General features: G+C 39.0%; 1 protein-coding gene across 7 annotated transcripts; it reads right to left on the reverse strand.

The window, feature by feature from the left end:
* Positions 1 to 27413, reverse strand: LOC119744929 (trichohyalin-like). Of its 7 annotated transcripts, none has more exons than XM_038221137.1 (20): positions 26958 to 27413; positions 24549 to 24623; positions 23122 to 23150; positions 22708 to 22761; positions 20706 to 20856; positions 19860 to 19942; positions 19366 to 19449; positions 15700 to 15762; positions 14502 to 14798; positions 13896 to 14144; positions 12582 to 12749; positions 10253 to 10471; positions 9524 to 9666; positions 8859 to 9115; positions 8119 to 8162; positions 7439 to 7551; positions 6492 to 6595; positions 5616 to 5659; positions 4517 to 4576; positions 1 to 2855 (listed from the first exon to the last, which is right to left on the reverse strand). In XM_038221137.1, the coding sequence occupies exons 1-20, from the start codon at positions 27127 to 27129 to the stop codon at positions 2787 to 2789; spliced, it is 2478 nt and encodes an 825-aa protein (XP_038077065.1). In that variant the 5' UTR covers positions 27130 to 27413; the 3' UTR covers positions 1 to 2786. The 7 variants fall into 7 exon arrangements, with proteins under 7 accessions (XP_038077065.1, XP_038077064.1, XP_038077063.1 ...); XM_038221136.1 differs by having other exon boundaries at positions 8119 to 8159; positions 13896 to 14162; XM_038221135.1 differs by having other exon boundaries at positions 13896 to 14162.

Below are 27413 nucleotides of genomic sequence, written 5' to 3' on the forward strand. Positions count from 1 at the left end.
TTTCCTCAAGAAAAATAATTCTTTATTAAAATGAAGTTAAGACAAGTCGGAATATCAAGGCTATACAACATTAACACTGTATATGTTACAATGAATGATGGTCATTTACAGGCGAGTTGTCTAGATTACAACAAAAAATGAAATTTTGAAACTTAAAACCAAAAGAACCAGAGATAGAGAGGTTTTCTCTACAAACAAAGGAGCAAATTGGCCGGTGGACCTGAGAACAAAAGCTGCAATTGACAATTACGTGCTAAGCAATTTGCTTAGCAGCCAATTATTTACTTTTGCTTAGCAAAAAATTAATAGATTTACCAGCCGAAGTGTCATTAACAGGTACAATGTCCGTTGTGTAGCTCAGTGATACTGGTGACGTCGGAAGCCATGCCTTCGAATATATGTTGCACACACTTACTCACAGAACACTCTCTGGACAAAGGCAAGTAAAATTCTTGTCTTTGGTACATTTTTGCAGTTTTGTAAGTTATCAATGAAATCCATTTTCAGACAAAAGCAGAGATGTTAAAACTACTTTTAGGGTGTTGAGCAGGCAGATCCCTCATATACGACCAAAAACAACCGAGTTACATTCTTATCTCATAACACTTTTATCATGCCCGAGTTAACACTGTCATGACCTGCCACTAAAATTATTACAAACAATTGGTATAAGTGATTGAGGTCTAACATTTTACGAATACTGCAAAAAAAAAGTTTTATGATGGAAAAGAAAATATTATCAAAGAGATGTAAACCGACTGCTCTGAATAAAATGTACAATTAATAATCATACAAAATTGTATGCTACACCCTTTAATACTTTATCACAATTTTCTCAACTACTTTCTTAAGTTGGCTTGTACAGAATTCATGCTGATCTTCTTAAGATATAATTGAAAATAAGGAAACAGAGCAAAATATGTTTCCCATTGTAAATGTTAAGAAAAGGCTAGACCTATGAAACTCTAAGATAATCTAACCAAAAACAACAAATGAAAAAAGATAGTATCCTCACAACTGAAAACAAAGTGAAGTAAAATGTTATCTACACAGCATTTAAGCATAAGCGCTAGAAAAATATATTCTTAGTTTAACTTGCTTTACTTACTAAGTCAGGTGCATCATATAGTGGGACAAATAGGGGAAATATTTTGGGGAATTGTGCCTTCGATAATACAACCATGGCATTTGGCACACAGTCAGAGTATGTCATGAGAAAGATATCTGGCTACAGGGCCATCACAGATTTGTCCTTTGAAAAAACATAGGTAGAATAACAAGCAATTGCAGCCGTTTTTGAAAATTTAGAAAATTGCTTGTTATTCTACCCATATTGTTTTTCAAAGGACAAATCTGCATGGCCTATGGTTAAACCATCTTTATCATGACCTTCTCTGACTGTGTGCCAAATGACATGCTTGTATCATCAAAGGCACAATCCCATCACCTATCTGCCGTGCTATTTGGGTTAAGGGTACACGCCAAATTGACTGACTGTTTGTGTACAGCTGATGCACCAAATACTTTGTTAGTTAAGGTGTCATATTTTGATCGGGTACAAACAGAAACAGACATTCACTTTTCTAGTTGTAAACAAAGCAACGATCTACTTGAGATGTTGGTTTTGTTGCTAAACATGCAAATACCGATATGAAATCCACAACAAATACAGCCTGTAAGTTCAGATAAAATTGCTCAAATTAGAGTAAGTGATGCAGGGCTTACTAAAAAAAAAATATGTTAATGTTAATGTTCATTAGAGGAATTAAAAAGAAAGTAAATTATTAGGACAAAACTGGAATGAAATTTAAAAAAATATCTACAACTTTTTTTTTATTTTTTAAGTATTACTATGTGTCTACATTTAGTTAGCATTTAAATTATCCATCCTATTAAAAAACATCATCTGAATGAAAGATTACAATTCATTAAGGCTTAAGCTGCATTTGTTTCATTAGGTGAAATAATTTGAGATACGGAGAAGCTTACATTTTATAAATTCATTTATGGTATAATTGAAAAATGCTGATTATTTTCAATTTCTTTTTTCGAAATCGTCGCGTCAAAAGCAGAATAACATACAAATGTCATAACACTTCCCCATATTTAATGATGTATTAAATATCAAAATTTGTTGAAAGATGTTTCAAATATGACACTATTAAACAAAACGGCTGTTAAAACTATTAAACTAAAATGGCAGTTTTCAGAAAATGATTCCAAGATCCCAAAAGACAAAACAGTGTCTCTTTGGTCCTTTTTTCTCAAAGAAAGTAATTTAACTTAATAATGCCACTTCCAAAGAACTTATTAGAAAAAAATGTCAAGTACATCATCCACAATAAGTACAAGTGTGCTGTATTTCCCCTTACAACCGGAAGCATGTTTTAGTTCATGTTTCTTTGAAACAAACCACTATTTGGGAAACTATGATCAATCAATATTTTATTTTTTGAAAGAAAAAGGGAAAAAGGAACTCCATATCCCACCAAAAATGTCAAGTATCTCAATATTAAGTAAAAACACCTTTTTTCTCTTCATGAGCTCCACCCTTTATGTCAAAGACAAAGCTTTGAAGTTGAAAAGTAGAGGACAATTTTGAGTTTTAGCCAACACCTTAAGGATTGTATTGCTTTTGTTTTAACCTCTCCCACAACATTCATAAATTAAACATCTAAGGCAATTGAGGCAAGTGGAAATATTTCCATAGCAACTCATCACTGTGTGCAACAATACCAACATCTTCTGTGCATCTCAAGATTATCTTCTTAAGGGTTCCGGTCTTATCACATTTCACGTCCCCTGTGAATAGCGTCTCCTCCTTCTAGATGCTTTTCATCTCTTCTCTCATTTTCCTGTATGAAAATAAAAAATTATTGATGAAAATTAGGTGATCTATAAAATATCTGTGTTGTCAGTCTTTGGCAGGGCTGTGGTTGAGTCCATCACAAGTAAACCACAAGTCCAGTCACAAGTAAATCAGAAGTCCAGTCACAAGTAACAGTGGATGAACAATAATGGAATGCCTTTGTCAAAGCTCATTTGAATAGCTTGTGAGTTGAATTGGGACTGGAGGACTTGTGATGGACTCGCAGGGACTTGTGATGGACTTGCATGAATTTGTAAAAGACTGGACTACATCCCTGGTCTTTGGAAACCATTATTTCCACCCTCACAACTGTACAGCCACTCCAGCCATCTTTCTTGAAGTGGTTGCACTTTCCAAGATGCAAAACAAAAACAACGTTCAATTCAAGATTTAAGCAGCTATTAATAAAGTATCAGTAAAAAAGTAATAGTTAATAACGTGCATGTCAAATTCTGTAATTGTTCTTAGTGAGATCTTACGTCTGAAAATATAAACAACGGATCCTATTAAGTAAGTTTCTGCACTACAATGAACAATCACTGGTCAAGCAGTTTAAGTTGTATTAGTCATGCATGTTATGAGGTACATAATTTATTTTATGACACCTCACCCAAAGATTCTGTATCTTGATTGAGTGGCCAAGAGCGAGACGCATGGCACTCGCTATTTTTACTATCTGGCTGTGCACGACCAAAAAGACTATACAACGATTAAAACAAAACTATACATATAGCAACCAAATTATGAACCGATATGCATGAGTTGCAAATGCATACAGGTGTGCGCGTTGCGCGTATTGTTCCCGCACGCTATCCACAGAGCTGGGTTCAAATATATCATGAAGGGGTAGTTTGGAAAAGTGCAAGTAATTTTCAACTAATTTCATATTGAATTTCGTATTTCTAATGTAATCAGCTATCTGTCAAAACAAAGCAGAATCTGTTGATGAGGTGTTACAAAATGAATATTGACTGCTTCAACTCGTGGTATAGTAAAAGTAGCCTCCCTTGGTGATCCGTGGACTGTTCCATTTCTCTTGGCACCAGAATGCTCCATAGATTACCTCGGGAGGCTAGTTTTACACCACCACTCAAAGCAGTCAATATTTGTATTCTCTTCACCAAAATCCAATAATCACAATCATAACAACACTGTTGCTCCGAACAGCATCTCAACTTAACCCTAACTCCCTAGCGTCTTTTACTAGGAACTGGACCAAATCCATCAAAATCCATCAATCACTGTGCTTCCAATACAAAACTGTACATGACATAATGGAATCCACCACTGACGCACTGGTTGACATTCATGGACTTGCTACACATGGCTTATATGACGATAGCAGTACAAGAAGCTGGGCAAAATCAATCAGATACCCCTAGCACTGCTTCAGGCCATTAGGCCCAAGTCCATCATACTCCATCACTATTTAGTCACGCCAGGCCTTCTGGACCAAGTCCCCCAAAAATCCACCAAAATGGAGGGATGGATTTTGATGGAGTTGGAGTGGTTAGGGTTAAAAGGGTCAAGTGCATCCTCACAAATAAAATAAATGAAATTGACGTTCAAAACACAGCATGCTGGTACCTGAGAAAGGAAAACTGAGTGAGAACAAAAGAAATCTGTGGAGGAATTTCTAAATCTTACTTCACTTTCTACATCTCGGTTATCATCTACTGATAAATGTCTTTCTGGTGGCGCTTTCCACTATGAATAAATAGTAATTATTGAGTCTAAATTTCAAAGATGATCTTGGTATAAAAGAGAGAAATTCTTCTGCAGTAGAAAAATGTATCATCCTGGAATGAAACTTCCAAAAATAACAGCTACAAATTAATTAAAATGCAACTCACATTTCAATTTCGATTAGTATACCTTTCCATATTAGGTAATTTAATTACAGTGAAATATCGATAAGTCAAAACCTGCTAACTCGAAAACTCTTCTTTAACTCAAAAAACTTATTCCCATCAATTGTTGTTGAATAGAAAATCCATTCGCTAACTCAAAACTCTGCTTATCTCAAAATCTGAGACCCTGAGGTTTGACTTATCAAGATTTCGCTGTTACATCAATTTTAGCATCCTTTAACCCTAACCCACCTCACTCCTCCAAAATCCTCATGGCGGTTTTGGAGGATTCTAGAGGATTGAGGATGAATGGTGATTGAATCAAATGAGGATTCTGGAGGATTGAGGATGAATGGTGATTGAAGCACATGAGGATTTTGGAGGATTGAGGATGAATGGTGATTGAAGCACAAGAGGATTTTGGAGGATTGAGGATGAATACATTTTGAGGCAGGACTGTCTGATGATTTTGAAGGATTTGGCGTTGGTTATCCTTCATTTAAACACGAGTGCAAAGTTTTGGGATGAGGAAGATTTTGGAGGATTGAGGATGAATGCATTTTGAGGCAGGACTGTCTGACAATTTTGAAAAATTTAGGCGGAGTTGCAAAATTTTGGAAAATTTTGGATGATTTTGGAGGATGGTTGTAAGCAACAAGGGCCTAGGGGGTTAGGGTTAATATAATCCTCTTCATAGGAATCCATAGCATTCAAGTTGAGTGTCTTAGAGGTACCACACCTGCCATTGGTACCTGTCAGTGTCAATTAATTAAAAACACCTGTTCAGGTAACGATGCATGGGCATAGTTAGGTTATGTAATCAAAAAACACCTGTTCAGGTAACGATGCATGGGCATAGTTAGGTTGTGAGTGATATATTTTGGTTAATGGCTTACCTGATTCATATATGCATTATCTTGCTGGTGAGCTGGAACTAAACCTGAACAACAAAAGTAAAAGAATGCTTACATGTAATGATGCAGTATTTAGCCTACTCTGTGTGTTATCAAAGCCAAGCCATATTCAAAACAGATGTTGAGACCTACTGCTTTGGTCAAGTTCCGGCACAAACAACAGTTAACCATAGTTAGACCAACTTTGCTCGAACGAATGATGGTTGGATAGATTAGTCGACTATTTGGAATCGTATCACGGGGCACGGTTGCATAGCTGGTTACCAATAGCCGCTTGCATCATAAAGCACAACGGGGAACCAGGACCAAGGAGTTTTGTTTTGACCAGCGTTTGACTAGAGGCGTACGGTTAGGCCGTGTCCGAAATGGGCTTCCAGAGCTACGGCTACGTCTATTGTCAGCGCGTCCCCGCGTATTTTCAATGGGCGCGGACCTAGACCTAGCTCTAGACAGCTGATTCGGATGCAGCCTTACTATTAGTGCGCAGGCGTAAGTTACATCACAAATCAACCACTAGTCGACTAATGGTCCTCGCCTCGACTTGCTCGTAATCTGTGCCTAAATGTATAATATTTGTTCGTAATTTTTAATGCATTCATTAACTTGTTCGATGTAAAAGGCCGAACGGAAATTTTTGTTTGGGATAATCAAGTCAAATTGAATTGAACTGAATTGAATTGCATTACTTGTATCTGTTGCAGAACTTGAAAGCTGCTTACTTCATCGTTAAATCATGTTCACCATCAGGGTCAGATACTACATGTTTCACATCATCCTTACCATAATGGCAATTTGCTTTCACATCATACTTATCATTAGGGCCATACATATAATAAAATGGTTTGAAATCCTGCTTACCTTGAGGGTCGGGTAATTGTACTTGCTGATCTTCTACGTCTGGATTGTCTACATCACCGATGTGGTCTGCTGGTGCTTGCAGCTGGATGCCATCCCCAGGGTTTCTGTGTCAATTACAAAGTTGGAGTGAGTACATGTTTATTAAATCTTAAATCGCTATGCACAGCAAAAAAAAACATATTAATTAGGCGTGCAACTGGGGAGTAACAAAAAAGAGGGGACATTCCAAGCATTATTAAACTTATTACAGTGTTTTTCAATCTGATGTACATGTAGCAGCGGGTACCGCAAATAAACTACTCATAAGAAAAATTTGCATCGGGGTGATATAAACCAATATTAGGTTTTTGCTCTTCATTCCAACCAGCCAACCGCTCCCGCAAGCTCGGTGGTCGAGTGGTAAGAAGTCTGCACTAGAAAGCAGGAGGTCATGGGTTCGAGTCCCACCCGAGTGAATTTTTCCAACTTTCACTTGGGAGGTAACACACTGAGTACACAGTGTTTATATGTCGGTGAAGGGCAAAAACCTAATTTGATTTACATCACCCCGACGCAAAAATTCCATCTTATGAATAGTTAATGCGATACTCGCTGCTATGTACATCAGATTCGAACCAGCCAACCGATCCCGTTAGCTCGGTGGTCGAGTGGTAAGACATCTGCACTAGAAAGCAGGAGGTCGTGGGTTCAAGTCCCATCCGAGTGATTTTTCCAACTTTCACTCTGGAGGTAACACTGAGTATACAGTGTTTATACGTCGGTGAAGGGAAAAACCTGATTTGATTTACATTGTACTTGTGACCTGAGATGTGATTGACTTGAGGTTCACCTTGTGATTGACTTGTGATTGACTTGTGATTGACTTGTGATTGACTGAATGACAACACTGGGCCAACGAGGATAAGCAAACGATAAATATACCAGAAGAGATTGTGAGTTTCACTTACTTGTCAACATTGCTGTCATCTCTATCATCATGATGACTTTGTTTATCGTCAGTATCGTCACCTTCCTCCTCGTTGAGATCAATCTCCTGTTGCTCCTCATCCCATTGGTCATGCTGACAGGTAAGAAACCACAGGCAAAATAAGCAAGGCACCAAGGAAGTGACTTTCCAAGACAGAAATTTTAGGGAGTCCTTAGAAACCATAGGACTACTCGGGGTGGTGGGGGGGGGGGGGGGGGGTGGGGGGGGGTGGGGTGGGGGCCTTGGACTGGAGCGTCTTGGACTGGAAGGGGGGTATTTTAACAAAAAATCCCCTAAGCCGGGGTTTCAGAATTGGCCTAGGACTGATGGCCATTTCAAGCAAACTGATGTCAAATACAGTGCACTACAACGAGCACGCCGTGTGCAGAGAGCGCGTTCAGTACGTTGTTCAGATGTGTAGCCACCCCTCCCTTCCCCCAATTTATTGTTTTGGGTCATGGGGGGAGGGGGAGGGGAAGGGGGGGGGGGGGTTAACCTCCCATTTCTATGCCACTCAACTCAGGTGCAATGAGAGATGAGTTCAAACCCTGACAGGAAAATGGTGTTTTGCTCTTGGGCATGACACCGCTCTGATCTTGAGCTGCTGCAGAAAACTGTTCTCATTGAATCCTTAAAGCGATGGTAATATCTTCCACTTACCCTCTGGGGTGCGCCTCCTCTATTCCCGTCAAACATGTCATCTGCTGAGAAGCAAGACCAACGATTAAATTTCTAAAAAAAAACCAGCTAAATTGGTAACTATAGTGGAATCCGGGACTAGATTTAGAAGTTTTTACTGGGGTGTCACGCTCACGTGCATGCTGCAGGTGTCCTTAAAGACAAGGCGCACGTGCATTTTGGTATTCCTATCAGTCTTAGAAGCCCGGAGTGTGTGTGTACTACCTGAGCGCGAATCGCGCAAGCCTTGAGCCAAGACAGAAAATGGCTGCCACCGGATTTTTCTATAAGGAAATATGAAAAAAATGAGTAGAACATAGCTTCTTACAAAAAACTCTTCTAATGGTAGATACTCTAATATTGCAAAATGTTCCCATATTGCCATAACTCCATGACTCTGTCTTAAATTTGCTGCATCTATTGACTAGTTTAGGTGTTCTTTCCAACTCGTTTAAGAAAAAATTGTTTAACCATAATTTCCTAGGCTATGACAATACTCATATTAAAACTGGAGGATTCAGGACTGTTAGGGTTAAGATATTACAACACTTTGTGGAGATAGTTACGGAGGGATATGTTATGCAAGGACTCGATCAATTCAGCATGTTAACTGGTGGAAACCGTGACAGATTGTGTCCCTTTCTTTTCAGTTTGCCTGCCCATCTCATGATAGAAAGAAACCATTGGGATGACAGTTAACAAGACCCATGGTCAAGTCTCACCTTTGCCTTGTCTTAAGCGTTTGAGCTGCTCTCTTCTCATCTCTTGTTCTCTCTGTTTCTGCATCTTATCAGCGTAATCTTCCTCTCCTTCGTTCCTACCGTCATCCTCCTCTTCACCTTGCTGGGGCTGTATGGCAACCTGCTGCTGTGCTTCTTGCTCTGCTCTCTGCCTCTCTGCCTCCGCTTGGTCATCAGTCTCCTTGTCTTGCGCTTGCTGCTGCTTGAATACTTGGCCCTGTCTTCGCATGTCGTCTTGTCTGTAGTATGATTAGGAACAAGCACAACTATGGGTGTCTACGATTTTTAGAAATATCTCAATATCAATAAGTTTTCTTTTTCTTTTTTTGTTCCAATTTTAAATAGTAATCTTCCTTATTCTGTAATAATTTCAGTCAGTCTTTTTTCAAGGTTATCTATTTATCTGGGCAAATTTTACTTAATGTTTGTAATTATGTGTACAAGTGCAAGGCTCCATACCTGAATTTGTTTTTGTCTTCGTATTTTCTTTCAAGTTGGTTTCTACATATGTTGTTGTGATGCTTGGAAATAAGACAACAAAAACAGCCAAATTTGGTATACAGATGATAAAAAATTTGATAGCTGAAATCTCAGTCAGGCTAATCTGCAGCCCATAAAGTCTTCAAAAAATGTGAGAACTTATTGACCTGTTGAAGAGGTTATGTCTGTTTTGTTCCCAGTCATCCCGTTGCTGGGCGTCGTCCCTTGCTGCATCACCGACATCTCTCTCCTGTCTCTCTCCTCGTTCTGCCTCATCCTGCTTGTCTTCACCAGCATCATCAGGTTGCTCCTGCAGTCAAGGGAAATTTCAAAGAGTCAATTTGGTTGTGATCGTAAAGAGTTAGATGTCACCCCATTTAGTGTCTTGCTGGGTTGGAATAAGGCAATAAGAGTGTGGTAGAGCAGTTTTAAATCGCTGGTTTGAAACTGGTTAGGGTCCTGGTTGCCGATAATGGCCCTCGCAAAATACAGGTGACTAGGCCCTTTAAACCAGTTTTAAAGCGGACGTTTCAAACTGCTCCACTACACTATTATTCCCATTCATAAGTACCTTTTTGTTAATTTTTGTTTAATTACAAAATTCATATGATGTTTTGTTGAGCATGTTACTCTATGGTGTGTGCTGCACAGCGCTTGCTCGACATCTCTTTCTCCTTATATAAAGATCATATCAGTGGTTCTCAATTACTGTTCTCAATCACATTCGTGCAGTAGGAATCTTAGAATCTTAGAATAGCGCAATACACAAAGTACGATATGGACTGTGGTATGAGGTATATCACACTGTTGTTGCCTTGGATCGACCAATCAGAATCAAGGATTCAAGTTTGCTTCAAGGTAATATATGTTGTCTGGGTATTATATTATCTCTTTACCTGTTGTTCTTGAGCCTGTCGTTGTCTCTCTGCATCCTGTGCATCTCTCATCTTCTGCTCCTCCAGGACACGTTGTTGGTTCTCCAGAGCTTCTCTCTGTTGTCGTTCTACCTCCTCCCTGCGACGTTCCTCCTGCTCTCTGCGAGTCTTGTCCTCCTCAACTTGCTTCAAGTCATCCTCATCGTTGGGCTTGTTTTGATGAAAGACCTGACCTGGTTGCTGTAAGAAGGCAAACAGAATTGGAAACAGGAATGTCAGGGAATTAAAGTTATGGTTTACGGCTCAGCGCATCCCCGGTTGAGGCTATGAGGTGAAGACTGAATATTCCCCAGACTTTTGTAGTGACTGCACATGTTTTTAAAAAGGTAAGTTTCAAATTTACCACACTGAAACGTAAGATAATTAAGGGGATGATTAATGTAGCTGAAATGAACAGGTGCTTGGATGGACGAATAGCTACATGTTCATGCCCATGTACATGTATGTGCAAATGTGTCAATACTCAACCTGCATTAACAACGGCAGTGGCGGCAATGCATCAGAGGCAAGAGTGGACAGGTGGATACGCAGGTGGCAATAATGAACAAGTGGCCTAAAGATGGACACATTGAACAGATGGCCACATTACACAGGTTGACACAATGAACAGATGGCCACAAAAAAACAGATGACCTCATCAGGTGACCTCACTGAACAGGTGGCCACAATAGACAGGTTGTCGCAATGAACAAGTGGCCACTTTACACAGGTTGACACAATAAACAGATGACCTCAGTTGAACTCACTGAACAGGTGGCCACATTACATATGTTTTCACAATGAACAGAACCCAATTTCACAGCGCTGCTAAGCACATGATTTTCTGCTAACAGAGCCTTTGTCTATTTCATGGAGACCGTAAGCATAAGCACAGCAAAATGCACGCTTACTTTAGAGGAAAGTTTGCTTAACTTAGTGACGTAACAATAGAAATCTCCATGCACGCGCGACCATTAGCACATATACGCCGTGAAAAGGTGCTTAAGTATAGCACATTTTTCTGCTATGCTAAGCACAATCTTTCTGCTAACTGTTAAGCAGCGTCGTGAAATTGGGCCCATGTGGCAATAATAGATAAGTGACCTCATGTTTCACACAAAGCATGCGATTCTTGGATTATCCAGGAAGCAACATAAAGTAGGGCTACATTTAATCTAAACAAGCCTAGGAGTGCACGATTGGCTGCCATTCAATCATCTTTCTAAAGTGCTACTACAAAGCAACTACAAATAAAAAGCAGCTCGTTAGAGGCCACTACATACATTACACTCATACGGCATTATCGTTACACAAATGAACACATTTCTACTCATGATTAGATGCAAATTTAATGACAATCTGCTACAACTAAAAACAAAGCAAAACAGAACTGTTAGGTTGAGGAACCCAAGATGGGTGAAGTCTCAAGTTGCTAAAAGCAAGGACAAGATTGATATCAAAAGGCAACATAAACAATTATAAGCATGCTGAAAATATTTTTAGCTTGTATTTGTGTATACGATGTTGGTTTAACTAAGTAGAGATAAAAAGTTTAAAACTGAAACAGTGATGGTATATACTTGTAATCAAAACAAAATATGAAACATATACAACCCTTTTAAAATGAAACAAATAATGGGCACATTATGCATCAATCAAAGCAATCTAGCAATCCATTATTAAATGCATGACCATTCGGGAATGATGTTGCAAAATACAAGGCATGCAAGTTTCAATTTTGTTTTCGCTTGGTTTTTATTCTTTTTTTGTAAATCATTCTTTTTGCAAGTTCACAAATTGCAAATATGATTGAATGAGTGAAACTACTTTCTGCTATTATTTCATCCTTCGGAGTCTTATCTTTACATGCATGTATGATTGTTATTTAGTTGTTCTTATAAATTAATTTATAATCGAACAGGGCCAGCTACGGTATTAGTAATTCTTCCTGGTTTCCATCATTTACTCCCTAATTTGAGTTAATTTATAGCAATTCTTTGTTTGCAAAAACAGCTTGTTATATTTATATAATCTCATCTACAAACTAAAGAAAATCAAATCAAAATAAATGTTGCTACTGGTACACATATGTTACTGTCTCGAAACATGAAAACAATCCTTTCTCTTTTGAAAAAAATTAGTTCAATGGGTGTTCCGTGGAATGGATGTCACACAGGCCGTCCAGCTTTTATCTACAATGACGGGCAACAGAACAAAGCAATGGCTATGTGTTAGTAGGTTAGCGGTGCGTGAGTCGACATGCGTGCATGACGGCAATGCCACATCCTACATCCAGCCATCGTTAGGATACCTGCTGCTTCGCGTCGCGGTTCTTTTGTCGATCGGCTCGGTTTTGTTGCCGTTTGAGTTGATATTTTCGTAGCAACTCCTGCTGCTGTTGGTAATAGCGTTGCTCTTGGTCCCTCTTCTTAAGTAGATCCTTGATGGTGTCTTTGCTAGCTTCAGCTTTGTTGTTAATCTAGATAAATGATTAGTTTAACCCTAGTAGGTTGAATAACAGGTGGCTTTATGTAAAAAAAAAAGAAAGAGCTATAAGGCCACAAAAAAAAAGTCTCCGGTTTCTGGTATGCGCGTGCGTCGCCGTAGCCATGCGCGTTGGCAAAATGAAAAAGTTTTTTTTTCAATGAAAGATGATGTCTCAAAACTGCCAAACTCACTGGTTTGACTGGAATCCTGCTGCTGCACAATTTTAACGTGTTTTTAGATTGGGTTATGGTTGAGAATAAGCTTTATGTGGCCTCTCTGGTCTCCCCATACCGTATTTGCACTAAGTTTAGTCGGGCACCATTTACAGTCATCAGCCGACATTTGAAGCAAAAAAATCAGGTAAAAAAAAAAAAAAGCCGCGTCCCCCGCACCAATTTTTGGGCAAGCTCCATACCAGAAACCGGAGACTTCTTTTTTTTGGCCTAACAATCCAGGCCGTTAACGTTTTTGATGATGGTTCCAGGGCAACCTTTAGACGATCACAAATGTCTACTTTATGGTTTTTATTTTATCAACTAAACATTTAATACTTATTATATTCAGTACCATACTCACCCTGTTGAGATTTGTAATTTACTTTCAATAGTTGAAACTATTTGAAAAGAAACATAAAACTCCTTCACCTGAAAGCAACTTTTCCATTTTCATTGCTGGAAGAGTTAGGTTATTTTGTTTTCATATCTTGGAATAATCATGAACAACAGAATAAAGGTCAACGAAAAAAATATATATATAAAGCCACATGCAGCCCGTTTGATACATCGCCTCCTGTTGAGGAACCTAGCCATGCAAAGATTTTGTTTAGAGAAAAAAAGTCAGTGTCTAAATCTCATTGCTCGGGTTGCTGTCTAGGTCTTCGCAAATTAAAACTATTTGGGTTCATGCTTACAAAAGGTTTAGCCATAGCTCTGGAGACTCGCTTTCTGACGTGGCCTCAGCATCACTGGAATGTTTTGGATTGAGTCATAGGCCCTGCACATCTTTTGTTTGTGTACATTTCTCACAGCACTTGTGACCAAGTTTGCCCGAGCTACCATGGTCACCTGACTAAACGTCATGATCTTATTGGTCAATGCGCACTGTTTGACTGACAGACAGGGATGGTCTGACAACTCACCTGCTGTTGCTGCTGCTGTTCTTGAGGCTGCTGTTGTTGATAAGCCTGCTGCTGGCCAGCTTGTTGTTGCTGCTGCGGTTGATACACTTGCTGTTGGTTTACATACTGTTGCTGTGGGTTTGGATACTGCTGCTGTTGCTGGCCAGCATATTGCTGCTGTGGCTGCTGCTGTGGCTGTTGCTGCTGGTTATCGTATTGTTGCTGCTGCTGCCTCTGTTGTTGCAAATACTGCTGTCGTCTTGCTGCATACTGTTGTTTTAATAATTCCTTAACAGTAAATACATACATACATAGAAGAATAGAAGAAAGAAAAGAACTGAAAATGGCAGAAGATTCTGCACAGAAGTGAAGACGTTTAACATTAACACTGAAAATATTCAACATTTACATGGTATAAAATGATTCTTAACATTGCTTTTGTGTTGCTTTTGTATTGCTTTAGCAGTGCATGCAAACCAGGACAGTAGGAGCTTGTCCTCTACAATGGCACTCTACATATTTTTAAAATACATTTTGAAAATTAATGTGAAACAAAACCCAACCTGATTTCTTTCCTTCAAGTGATTATTTAGGATACTATGACATTAAGGTCTGCCCAGTACGTACCTGTTGTCTGACTTTGTCAAATGTTCCAAGTTCAGGTTGTGGTTTGATGTACACTCTGTGTTGTGAGGGGTCCAACTGCAGCTTTTGTTGATTCCCCTGTTGTTGTTGATTCCCCTGTTGTTGTTGATTCACCTGTTGTTGTTGATTCACCTGTTGTTGTTGATTCACCTGTTGTTGGTCCACTGGTTGTTGCTGTTGCTGCTGCTGCTGTTGCTGCTGATCTTCAGGATTGACCTGCTGCTGCTGTGGGTTGCCTACTTTGAATCTATTCAACTGGCTCAATTGATCTATATGTTGCTGTCAGATAAAAAGTTCAATGTGTTTTTAAATTTTGACAAATGTGGATATTAATATTATTCTAGATCATGATTGTCTAGCTCCCTGATTAACACACTGAAAGTTTGTTGTAAAAACGCTTATTTCTTTGGCAGCAGCCTACATATTTATGGACGTTATGCTGCGTTCCAATCGCCTAGTGTTTATCATGTTCACGGGTTCACTAGTCGTATTATAGCATTCTTATCACCTGGTAACTCGTATTCACCAGTGGTGAACTGAAGGTGGAATTTTCTTCTCGAGACTTAACAAATACACTAGCGGGGTCAATGTGCATGAAAGCCTGTAGCATAAGAATGCAACCCACTCGTGAACTAGGAGTAATTCACGGTGAACATGATAAACACAACGCAATTGGAACGCAGCACTAGAACTAGTACTTCCTAATTCTAGTTGAGAAAACAAACAGAGGTTTTTTTTGTGTAACTGAGCTTGATTTGTTCAGTTGTGAATTAATTTTAACACTTGTGAAAGTGCTGCATGCAAATCTTCGTTTCTTTCATATATGTGTGTGTGTTAACATTTAATATTGGGGTTAGTTGTGAAATAAAGCAGCAAAAAAAAACAGTTGTATAAACACTCATGCAATTACAAAAGTCAGTTTATTCAGTACATAATTTATTCTTCAAAAATTGTGTACAATGACTAACAATTTATTCTTCAACTGTTTATTCTTGAGATTTAAAATTAATATTTACATAATAACCAAGTGATACGATGGTACATGTACATGTTTGTTACAGTTTTGCTGCATCATATTTGCTGCAACAAATCCAGAATCAAGTGTTCAATTTTCTACTATTTTTTCCCCATTGGAACGAGTACACCCCCCCCCCCCCCAACAATCTAAACAATTACTTACTCTGTATTCCTTAGCTTTTTGTTGTAGATTTTTATGTTCGTTAACAAGTTGTTCGTTTTCAGTCTGTTAATAAGAAATAAAAAGTGATTGTGAACCAAAAAAGGGAACAAACATAAAAAGTTGTGTGATCAAATTAGGGTTAAAAAAGTTTAGAACAATTATGGGAGACCAAAACCCTACGTGAAGAAATGAGTTTTCAAGAATTTCTATTTGAGGCGGGGGTTGGGTTGGGTGTAAAGGGCAGGCTATTCGTGAACCAAAAAGACCACTAACCAGCGAGTGCAGTTACAATCAGAGACCATGGAGCAAATTGGTCGATGTTCCAGTTTATTTCTTCAACTTGTGTCACAAAAAATGGAATGCTTAAAAATGTTTACGGTTGTTTTGGAATATTCGGTCTCAAAAATCAAAACTGAATAGTGGAATTCAAACAGAATTTTACAAAAAAAACGGATTTTAATCCAACCAATAGGAGAAACTGACTTGTTATTAACAAAGACATTGACAAAATGGGGAACCGCCAACATAGAGCTGCATAGCTCAGTTGGTAGAGCACCGGAACCGCAATCCGGAGGTCGCAGGTTCAAACCCTGCCCTAGTCAATTTTTTTGTTCAACTTTAAAATTGTTAACAACTTTTCCATTGTTTGATATATAGGACATGCAAACTTGCAGTGCGGTGGAGAAAAACCTGTCAATTGCAATGCTTTTAATACACAAATACAAACTAAAATTTCCACAGCAGTCAATCAAGCAATAATGGGTTTAAGATGAAATGTTACAAGTGGATGAAACTGTGCTGTGCATGCAGTCACAGTGCAAAATACTGTGATTTATAAATAAAACGGTTTCACAAAACATGCACGAGGACAAAACGAATCTCCAGGTTCCTGGCACGGTTGGCTTCATGATGACTAGGTGCTTATTAAACATTATTTTGTTTATTTAAGGTTTTTCTTGTGAATGACGGTAATCAGTTATTGCCATTCATGATTCAAAAAATAAAAGAACGTCAATTATAACAACTATTCACAAAGAAAAACCAAAGAAACAAAAATGACACGAAAATGTTTTTTCTTGATGTTAAGAATAATTTAAACAAGGGCGGATCCAGAACACAATTTTTTGGGGGGCCAAAAATTTTTTTTGTGTCTCCCAAAAAGTGGGTCAAAAAATTACGGCGTGGGGTTCGGGGCCCGCTTAAGGGCCCCGAAAACTTTTTGGATTCTCGATGCTCTGTGGTGCGATCCGAGGCAATTTCTGACCACTTTAGCCAATGTTTTTTGAGGAAAAGATGGTGGTGTACTCATTGCCTGCCTTTATTGCGATGTCACATAAAAAAAAAAAAAAAAATTGGTTTCGTTTTTTTTTTGGGGGGGGGGGCCATGGCCCCCTTTGGCCCCCCCCCCCCCTGGATCCGCCCTTGAATTTAAAGGAATATGATTCAGCAGGTTGTATTTGTAAGCATGCTGAAGTCATTAGCATTTGCATACCTACATGGGTTCAATTATAAAACCTATTATGAAATCAATCACCAGTGGTGTTGTACGCATACTTGTACTCGGTATTTTCCATAACCAAACAAACGCCAATGGTAAAACTAAGTCAATATCTGCTGTTGTAGTTGTACTAAAGTACATTGTTGACAATTTAAGAATAGAAGTTCTTGTAGTTGAACTCAAGTAACACTTTCTGTGCACTAGTGCTGTAAAGCCGGCCTCAGGTCGACCCACGACTTGCTTGGGCCACGATGGAACCGTCGGCATCAAGCAGAAGAATAATGCTAAGGTCATAAAACTGAGCAATCCTGCGAACACATTGCAGAAATTGAACTTTTTCTACTCTTGCCACTGTCAATTTTTTTTAGCGCCAACTGATGCCGATTGCTGTGTTGGACCTGGGTCCAATACAATCTATGAGTTGAACCCGGGTCCAATACAATCTCTGTGTTGAACCTGGGTCCAATACAATCTCTGTGTTGAACCCGGGTCCAATACAATCTCTGTGTTGAACCCGGGTCCAATACAATCGCTGTGTTGAACCCGGATCCAATACAATCTCTGTGTTGAACCCGGGTCCAATACAATCTCTGTGTTGAACCCGGGTCCAATACAATCGCTGTGTTGGACCCGGGTCCAATACAATCGCTGTGTTGGACCCGGGTCCAATACAATCTCTGTGTTGGACCCGGGTCCAATACAATCGCTGTGTTGGACCCGGGTCCAATACAATCGCTGTGTTGGACCCGGGTCCAATACAATCTCTGTGTTGGACCCGGGTCCAATACAATCTCTGTGTTGGACCCGGGTCCAATACAATCGCTGTGTTGAACCCAGGTCCAATACAATCGCTGTGTTGGACCCGGGTCCAATACAATCTCTGTGTTGGACCCGGGTCCAATACAATTGCTGTGTTGGACCCGGGTCCAATACAATTGCTGTGTTGGAGCCGGGTCCAATACAATCTCTGTGTTGGACCCGGGTCCAATACAATCTCTGTGTTGGACCCGAGTCCAATACAATTGCTGTGTTGGACCCGGGTCCAATACAATTGCTGTGTTGGAGCCGAGTCCAATGCAATCTCTGTGTTGGACCCGGGTCCAATACAATTGCTGTGTTGGAGCCGGGTCCAATACAATCTCTGTGTTGGACCCGGGTCCAATACAATCTCTGTGTTGGACCCGAGTCCAATACAATTGCTGTGTTGGACCCGGGTCCAATACAATTGCTGTGTTGGAGCCGAGTCCAATGCAATCTCTGTGTTGGACCCGGGTCCAATACAATTGCTGTGTTGGACCCGGGTCCAATACAATTGCTGTGTTGGAGCCGGGTCCAATACAATCTCTGTGTTGGACCCGGGTCCAATACAATCTCTGTGTTGGACCCGAGTCCAATACAATTGCTGTGTTGGACCCGGGTCCAATACAATTGCTGTGTTGGAGCCGAGTCCAATGCAATCTCTGTGTTGGACCCGGGTCCAATACAATTGCTGTGTTGGAGCCGGGTCCAATACAATCTCTGTGTTGGACCCGGGTCCAATACAATCTCTGTGTTGGACCCGAGTCCAATACAATTGCTGTGTTGGACCCGGGTCCAATACAATTGCTGTGTTGGAGCCGAGTCCAATGCAATCTCTGTGTTGGACCCGGGTCCAATACAATTGCTGTGTTGGACCCGGGTCCAATACAATTGCTGTGTTGGACCCGGGTCCAATACAATCTCTGTGTTGGACCCGGGTCCAATACAATCTCTGAGTTGGACCCGGGTCCAATACAATCGCTGTGTTGGACCCGGGTCCAATACAATCTATGAGTTGGACCCGGGTCCAATACAATCTCTGTGTTGGACCCGGGTCCAATACAATCTCTGTGTTGAACCCGGGTCCAATACAATCTCTGTGCTGGACCCGGATCCAATACAATCTCTGTGTTGGACCCGGGTCAAATACAATCGCTGTGTTGGACCCGGGTCCAATACAATCGCTGTGTTGGACCCGGATCCAATACAATCTCTGTGTTGGACCCGGATCCAATACAATCTCTGTGTTGAACCCCCAATACAATCTCTGTGTTGGACCCGGGTCCAACACAGAGGTTGTAAATAGTGTGAAAGGCCCTTTATTCGTCCCCGTTTCAGTTTTCAATCACAACACAGCCACTGCTTCCTACCTGATACTGTCCGATGTTGGCCTGCAGTTGGGCAATGTGCTCTTCCAATCGTTGTCTCTCTGTTTGAGCATTACTAACATCTTGCTGTGAAAATGCAACAAAAGGATCAGCATGTCATTAAAAATACATGAATTTGAAACATCTGAGAATATTGCCGTTTTCTCAAGATGGGATGCCAGTCCATCACAGGTTACTCCCCAGCTAACGCTGGTATACGCCTGGGTGGAGGGAGGCAAGTGGAGATGAAGTGGCTTGCTCAAGGACACAACGTATGACCAGCAGCTGGATTCAAACCCCTGACCCTCTGATCATGAGTCACAGACCCTAACCACTAGGTCACACTCCCCCAACATTTCATTTTCTGCTTCCAGATGTGATCTTGTGATACATTTTCCCTCATCTTTTTAGTGCGTTTTGCTTTACTTGATCTGTTTTCCAGAAAAACTTCAAATTTATTGCAAAGTTTTCTAAGGTGTGAGAAAGGTAATTGTTACCTCCCGTTGCCGTAGAACACCTGCTGTTTCCTCATGTTGGCCTCGCACTCTGTTTAATTCCTCCTGAGCTGATGCAAGTTGAACTGCACAAAATAAAAAGCATTACCGAAATGTAATACAGAATCCATGCAGTGTAAGGAGCTCAGCAAAATAATGGTGGAAATGGTGGAAAATAAAGGGAGATAATTACGTGAATGCATCAATAATCCATGCAATTAAAGCATTTACAGCATGATTATGGTTTTGTGCCTTTGCATGAAATTTTTTTGAATGCACTTTTTTTAATGCTTGTGCAAGTGCTTCTCTGCTGTTTTTGCTTACGTAATATATTACGTAATTTAATGCTGAGAGTTTTTATTAAACCCAGGAACACATTTTAAATTCCGTGCTTACGGTAAGCGTATTTTGCGGGTTGGCGAGGAACCCTGGCTTCTGCACATGCCTACATCCCGGAACTAAGGATTCTCTGCTTACAGGGTTAACACAAAATTTTTCTGCTAGTGCTGTTAGTATTAAATGGTGATCGTGGAATTCTGTTGTTAGCAGAGCAATGTACTTGGGCCCAGGAGCAAATAGAGCTGCTTAGCAAGGCAATTTGTTCATTACAACAATGTTTGCTTAGCACAAACATGGCACCATGTAAAAAGTAATACAATGTTTACTGCTAGTGATTGGTTCTTGGCTAGTTTTTGTTAGCTTTTCTAAGCAAAATTTTCTGCTAGCAGATGAAATTGTGCCTGGGTGGTCAACGAATAATAAATACAAATTGGACAGCACTTCAGAGAAGAGAAAAAACTGCTGGTGTTTCTTTTTCACTCTCTTAAAAATGCTTATAAGATCCTATACTTCTCAAGTTGTGAACTTCGTCTTCTTGCTCTTGCTGTAAACGTGTCAAGTTTTCCTCGTGCTCATATTTCTCTCTCTCATGCCGCACCACTGCATCGCTGTGCTGCTGCTTGACTTCCTCTAATTCTTGTTTTATATCTTGATGTTGCGTCTGAGGAGAAGAGAAACAATCAGCATTAAATGAAGTACCCATGTGCTTGTAATCTGGCCCTTGCCAGAAGTATTACATCACACAAACGAGGAAGTTGAATGCCTTAAGAGTGTACAGATAACAACCTTTTCTTGTTGTTTATGTTTTAGGTAATCAATGTGAAACCTGATAATTTCCTTTCCTCATAAGCAGACCTATAAGCTACATACATCCCCAAAAGTGGAATTATAGAACCCTCATTATGTTCAACAGTAAACAAGGTACACGGTGCATTCTTTATATTATGAAATAATGGCTGTGGCAGTGTTTCCCCTGCCCATTCAAACGTGAGGTGGCCCACCTCGCTACTTTCAGTGACCACCTCGCTCAATATTTGCCAATATCACCACCTCGCTGTGAAGATTGGCAATGAAGAAAATACTAACTGAAAAAGTTTCATTTTGTGTGATTTATGAGCGTTTTCCTTGACCTCTATGTATCGAGAACTCACAATTTGGATGTGTAAAGGGAATCATCGCGCATTTTTGTGAGCGCTGCATTCTTTTCAGTTTCCAGATTGCATAAATTTTGTTTCAAACATCAATTTGAATTTTTACCACCTCACTCAGTTCATTAGCCAGGGGAAACACTGGGCTGTGACACATGGTAGTTAATTTAATTGCTCTGATCTTCTGAACCCTAAGCCCCTCTGATCAGACCTTAAAGCTATATATCCCCAGGGTGGAATGATAGAGCCCCATTATGCTAAACAGAAGCCAGACTATACATGTACATGAGGTTTGTACAAAGTATTAACCACATAAAGTATTAACCACATGAAGATAACATACTTGATGCAGAGAAATGTCTGCTATTTACAACATATACAAGATGATGAATTTCTGTATATGTATGTATCCCTGATAATGTTCCTTGCAGTGGCTGATTTTTCTCATGGGGGAAATAATGTATCCATATATTTACACTGTATTTCGTTCCACATGACTTATGACTAACACATTCCATACTCCCCTGTTTTATTAATATGTACATTGTAAGCCTAAGCCTTTAGGAAACTCATGGGACAACATCAAGTGTCTGCAGGTCATATATGTACGTGTACAGTTACATGTAGGATTTTATTAAACAAAATTTATCAAGGCTGCTTCCTGAAAAACTGTACAGTTTTCACAGATCAATGAGCAATTTACTTTGATAGGATTTGCAAAATGCAAGGCAATTTTAACTTTTTGCAATGCAAAATTTGTGAAATTTCAGAAAATTTCAGCTTTATGAAATTTCAGAAATGAATGGCAATTTCCTCTACATGTAGATGATTATTTTTCTTACAAAATTGCTAATTGAAGGCCTCAATTTGGACCCTCACTGAACACCAATGAGCTACCAAAATTATGGCAGTTTATCACGTATAATGATTTAAATTGATCCAAAAATCAACTTGTTATTTACACATGCATACGGAAATATAAACAACAAAATGCATTTTTTTTAAACTTATTTATTTCGACACCCAACAGCACAGGCACCAGAACAGCATAAATATGACTTGGTAAAAGATGTGGAAGGAAGTTTTAGTGGTGAGAGGAAAACCCCAGAATGATACTCGAGGGAAACCCACGGAGTCAGGCAGGGACTGAAAACCCAATCCACATGTCGGCCCAGGCAGGATTCGAACCCGGATCACAGCAGTGGAAGGCGAGGAAAGTACCACTATGCCAACCTGATCGCTTACAGTCAGAGAGTAGATCAGCGTTTTGGAGGGCAAATGTATAGAAAATACATTTTACATGTTATTGCCTAAATAAACAGGTTGACCTTGATCATGTTGATTGCACTGAACCATACACTTACCTGCAGCATCTTGTGTTGAATATTGATTGCATTGTATCGGTTTAGGGACTCTTTCTGTGTTGCCATGGTAATCATGCAAGAAAAAAAAGAAGAAAACAAGGTCAGAACCATGGAAACTGTTAATAACCCAATGTGTGAATTTTTTGTTTAGTCAATAAAAATCCTGGTTTTTATGCACATTGGTTGGGCAATCTTTCTTCATCTACATGTACATTGTAAATATACATTGTACGATTGGACCAAATCTTTTAAACAATGAGTATAAATAATTTAACACTGTTTTTATTTTTTTCCAACAAATGTATTTAAAAAAAACCATATATATGCCCCTATCGTTTAAAATTTACTTATCAAACCACATTAGAATGTTTTGAAATTTTCAGTCTACAAACAACGACTGAATTTTGCACATACCTTTTGTTTTTCTAATTTATCTTCATATTCTGCAAAACAAAGTAAATTACATTTTATTAACAATTAAAATAGGCTAAGTATGCAGATAAGAGTGTATGAATTAAACAATCAAAAACCCTCAGCATGATGAATTCAGCTGGTCCAATATTATCCTGAGAATGTGTACTTTATTTATTTTTCTAAAATTATTCAGTGCCAATGTTATATTGAGAACATGTTCTTTATTTATTTTTCTAAAATTATCAATCAATGACAGACGAACACACACATACGTACACGTATTATAAATAATTCCTGCTTATGTTATGTGCCAAGAACAAAATGAACTGTTGCAACTTAGAAGCAAATCCGTTTAATTTTTAATTGAATTGATTTGAACAGGTTTCAAAGCCTGGTTGCAATTAAAAGAGTAAATACAAGATTGAATGGCAAAGTACCACAGTACATGTACATGTACACTCTGCTTATAAAATAGCAATGCACAGCTCACTCAATATTTTAACACATGTTCATTTTAAAACAGGTGCATTGATGTTGGCAAAATTCCCACTGGAGCAAAAATCAATGGAGTTGTATAGAGTTCACCATTTATGATAATCAAAACTTAAAACTTTTATTGTCATGCGTAATAATTAATACCCAATGGCCTCATTCCCAACACCCCTGCATAGACTTTTTTAAGGTGGAGTTTCAGGGCAATTTCTTTATATCTTTTAGGTGGGCATTGTTACAAATGATATTGTTACTTTACAAACATGACAAATGATAATGTAACAACCAACGGATAACATATCATCAACTGATGCTATATTAAACAACAATAATGACCGATACTGTATCACTAACAGATAATGGAACACAAATTTACCGACAGTGTAGTAGAATGTACTACATGTACACTATCATTCACTTTTTGTTACATTATCAGTCCTAACGATAATGTCACAAAAAGTGACTGATAGTGTAGTACATTCCACTACACTATCGGTAAATTTTGTGACATTATCGGTTGGTGATACATTATCTGTTGGAACGTCGAGTTTATACCTCTGGTTCTTTTCAGAACCATTCTCTCAGTTAAGAAATGATCTGCACATGGTGTTTCCACAAACCTTTCATTATTGATACATTATCCGTTGGTAATTACATTATCTGTTGTAACAGGCATTCTGTTTACTAAATTAAAATAACAAAAACTAGACCCTAAGATGCCAATATAGTTCTTCAGTTCCAATGGATTATTTATTGTACACAAAGGCACTTTAACTTTTTTATAAACATCCTTCCCCAGTTAAACTCAGCCCTCTTTCCACCCTTCCCTTACAAAAAGAATATTGGTACCAACAAATGTAATAAGAATATATTATTTGTCAAGGTTATCTGTGCAATTTGACCTAATTTGACATCATCATCTACGTTGAACTTACCTTCTCTTGTATTTTTGTGGTCGCTTTTTTCGTTTTGTAAAATCTTCTCCAACCTTGATCTGTGCTCATAAACAACTATCAACAAATGTAAAAATATGAAGAACATTAGAACTGTTTTAGGAATTATTTTCAACACAAATTGTTTAGACAGGAATAGTAAACTAGAGACAATCATTGGGAGTTATTCAATGCCTTGGCAATGTGTAGCTTAAGTAAAAAGCAAGTTACATTGTAAGTAAAATGAATCGAGTGAATGAAGTTGATTTGTTCACTATACAACACATCTTAATGTTTTACTCAACGTAAACAATTTTATAACCCCACATTTAAGACAGCATTTGTGCTTAAAATTGCATTTTATACTTTGCATTCACTCCTTCATGAATCTATGAAACCAGTTTGGGGCAGCACAGGAGTACAGGCACTACACTGTAATGGGATTATTCATGCTTTATGATTTTATGTCAGGAAGAAGCTAAATAGGCCTATACTGACATAACAAATTTGTCATTAATAACCTCGGTGATACTGATACTTTAGTGATAGCAAGACAAAAATACTCAAAAGTAAAATTGAATTTTTTAATAGAAAATATGGCGATTGTGTAAGTACGTGTTGTTATAGGCCCCACTTTCGTTTCGGTCCTTGGAGAATTTTTATTATTTTAAAATGACTTCTGCAAACTTAAAGGGAATATACAACATTTGCAAACATCGAAAAATAAAACTACCAAGTTTTTACGAAAAACCTTACTAGGATGTTGGTAAATGACAGTCTCAAGCATCTTGTAAAATTATGGCACCTGGTGTGAAGTCATTTTCAAGAAAATGGTATTTTTGTATACATTTCCAACGGTGGTCGGCCGACCAGCGTTGGAAAATCCTAACTATTTTTCAACTACTGCTCCAAATTTACCATTTTTTTCAGTCCAAATTTTGTTTGCTATTGGTTACATGTTCATGAACGGGTGCAGGCCAGCTAGATTGGTTCCCTTGCCTTACAATTTTCCATCATCTATAAATTGATCCATTTTATCTTTTGTGGAGTCAGGGAGCCAGACTACTTGAACATTTTTGTTTTTCATGGTTTTTCCAGCATTTTCGAACACAAAACTTCAAACATGTCAGTGTAACAATATTTGATCTATTATACTAACCCCTCAAATAGTTCATTTCCGAAAATTACAGCAAAAGCCAATGATGTACATTCCCTTTAACCAGTCTTTTATTTCTAATGACCCTAATTATTTTCAATTTCTAACAGTATCTTTTGGTAGAAAATTCAGTTTTTATACGCATTTTTCAATTCATGCCATGGGAATCAATGCGGTTTTGCGCATTCACGATAAGTCGTGGTGATCACCATCTTAATTTTCATATTGCGTTTTTGTTGTCTACATCGCCGTACCTCAACATTTTGAACACTCTTGTTTGGTAGAAAATTCTGAAAAAATGTTGCAACCTGGCGCCACTTTTTCTTCATATATTATCATTTCAATGAAGGTCAGTCATTGCAAAAATGATATGTAATAAGACATGAATCTGGGACTGAGAAACGTTTCCAATTTTGTAAGGAAATACTTAGAAAATTTTCTTGACTCCCCATAGACTTTGAACACAACTGCTGAAGTCGCGTCAGGTTGCAACATTTTTTTCCGAAAATTCAATTTTTGTGCGCATTTATCGATTGATGCCATGGGAATCAAAGCAGTTTTGCCCATTCACGGTGCGTCGTAGTGATCACCATCTTTACTTTTGTATTGCGTTTTGTCGTCTTCATCACCGTACCCCAAACTTACCCTCAAAAAATAAAAACTATGCCATAATACCTATGACACTCCTGTTGGTTTTAAATATTGCTAACTAAGTACTAGTTCATGTTGGGTGAGCACGATCAAAAGGATTTCTGTTCTCAATCATGTCAATATAAGTACTACTGTGGGGGCGGGCTGACGCCATCCAATGAACAGATGAAAACATCTTTTCATTAGCACACCAGCTTTCATCGGTTGCTATGTGTTACCATTCAGCAATGTTCAGTATTTCAGCACTCCAGACTCAAGAACCATTGAGTTTCAAGAACCATTGAGTTTCAAGAACATAGGTCTGTGAGCAAGAAAAACTGCATACAAATTCCCGGATGCCCGCGCCCACCAGTGGAAACTGGGCCAAACTACACAATCGCCAAAAATACATGTAACTGTTACCCCGGTTACTTGTGTGATGAAATAGCATTAACGACCAACATGACCAACATTAACAAAGTCATCATTCTTCATTCGCAAGATCGCCTACACCCCTAATACATGTACATGATGAATGTGTGTACACGTACATATTTAATTTGTACACACCCAAATCATTCCATCAAACATTGTCAAATCATTCCAGAAATCACTTTTTTACAAACCTTGTAGTTGTGCAGTCAGTGATTCCTGCTGCTGCTGATGCTGTCTAGCCTTGATTTTCGTCTCTTCTAGTGCCTTACGGACCTGCCAATAGGACATACCCACGTATCCCAAGAATAACAATCCGAGTATGACTAGGAACGTGGGCACCATGGATCCTCGACGGGCCATCATGTTGCTTCGCCCCGCCGACAGCACCACGTTGGGACTCGCTAGACTAATCCTCCCAAAATCCAGAATGTTGCGACGATTTCCTTCGCTTTGCGACGAAGTTTGCGAAATCAAGCACTGATGTAGGCTACTACGGGACTAACACTAAAAACCTGTACATTCCAGATATGGCATTGTTGATGATTTAGAGGATTTGGGGATCGAAATTGTGGATTTCCGCACGTTTTCTACAGTGAATTACCGTAGTCCGTACACAGTCATCAACGTTGTGATGGCTTTGCAATGCT

The sequence above is a fragment of the Patiria miniata genome, unplaced genomic scaffold (genome assembly GCF_015706575.1).
Source record: "Patiria miniata isolate m_02_andy unplaced genomic scaffold, ASM1570657v1 HiC_scaffold_7, whole genome shotgun sequence".
Classification (NCBI taxonomy): Eukaryota; Metazoa; Echinodermata; class Asteroidea; order Valvatida; family Asterinidae; genus Patiria; species Patiria miniata.

Coding starts and splice junctions, on each gene's coding strand:
- LOC119744929 (XM_038221135.1), bottom strand. CDS start 27,129: ATGATGGCCCGTCGAGGATCCATGGTGCCCACGTTCCTAGTCATACTC. Junction 8,163..8,858: donor ACGCTTAAGACAAGGCAAAG/GTGAGACTTGAC, acceptor CTTGCTTCTCAG/CAGATGACATGTTTGACGGG. Junction 2,856..4,516: donor ACCGAGATGTAGAAAGTGAA/GTAAGATTTAGA, acceptor ATTTTCATACAG/GAAAATGAGAGAAGAGATGA.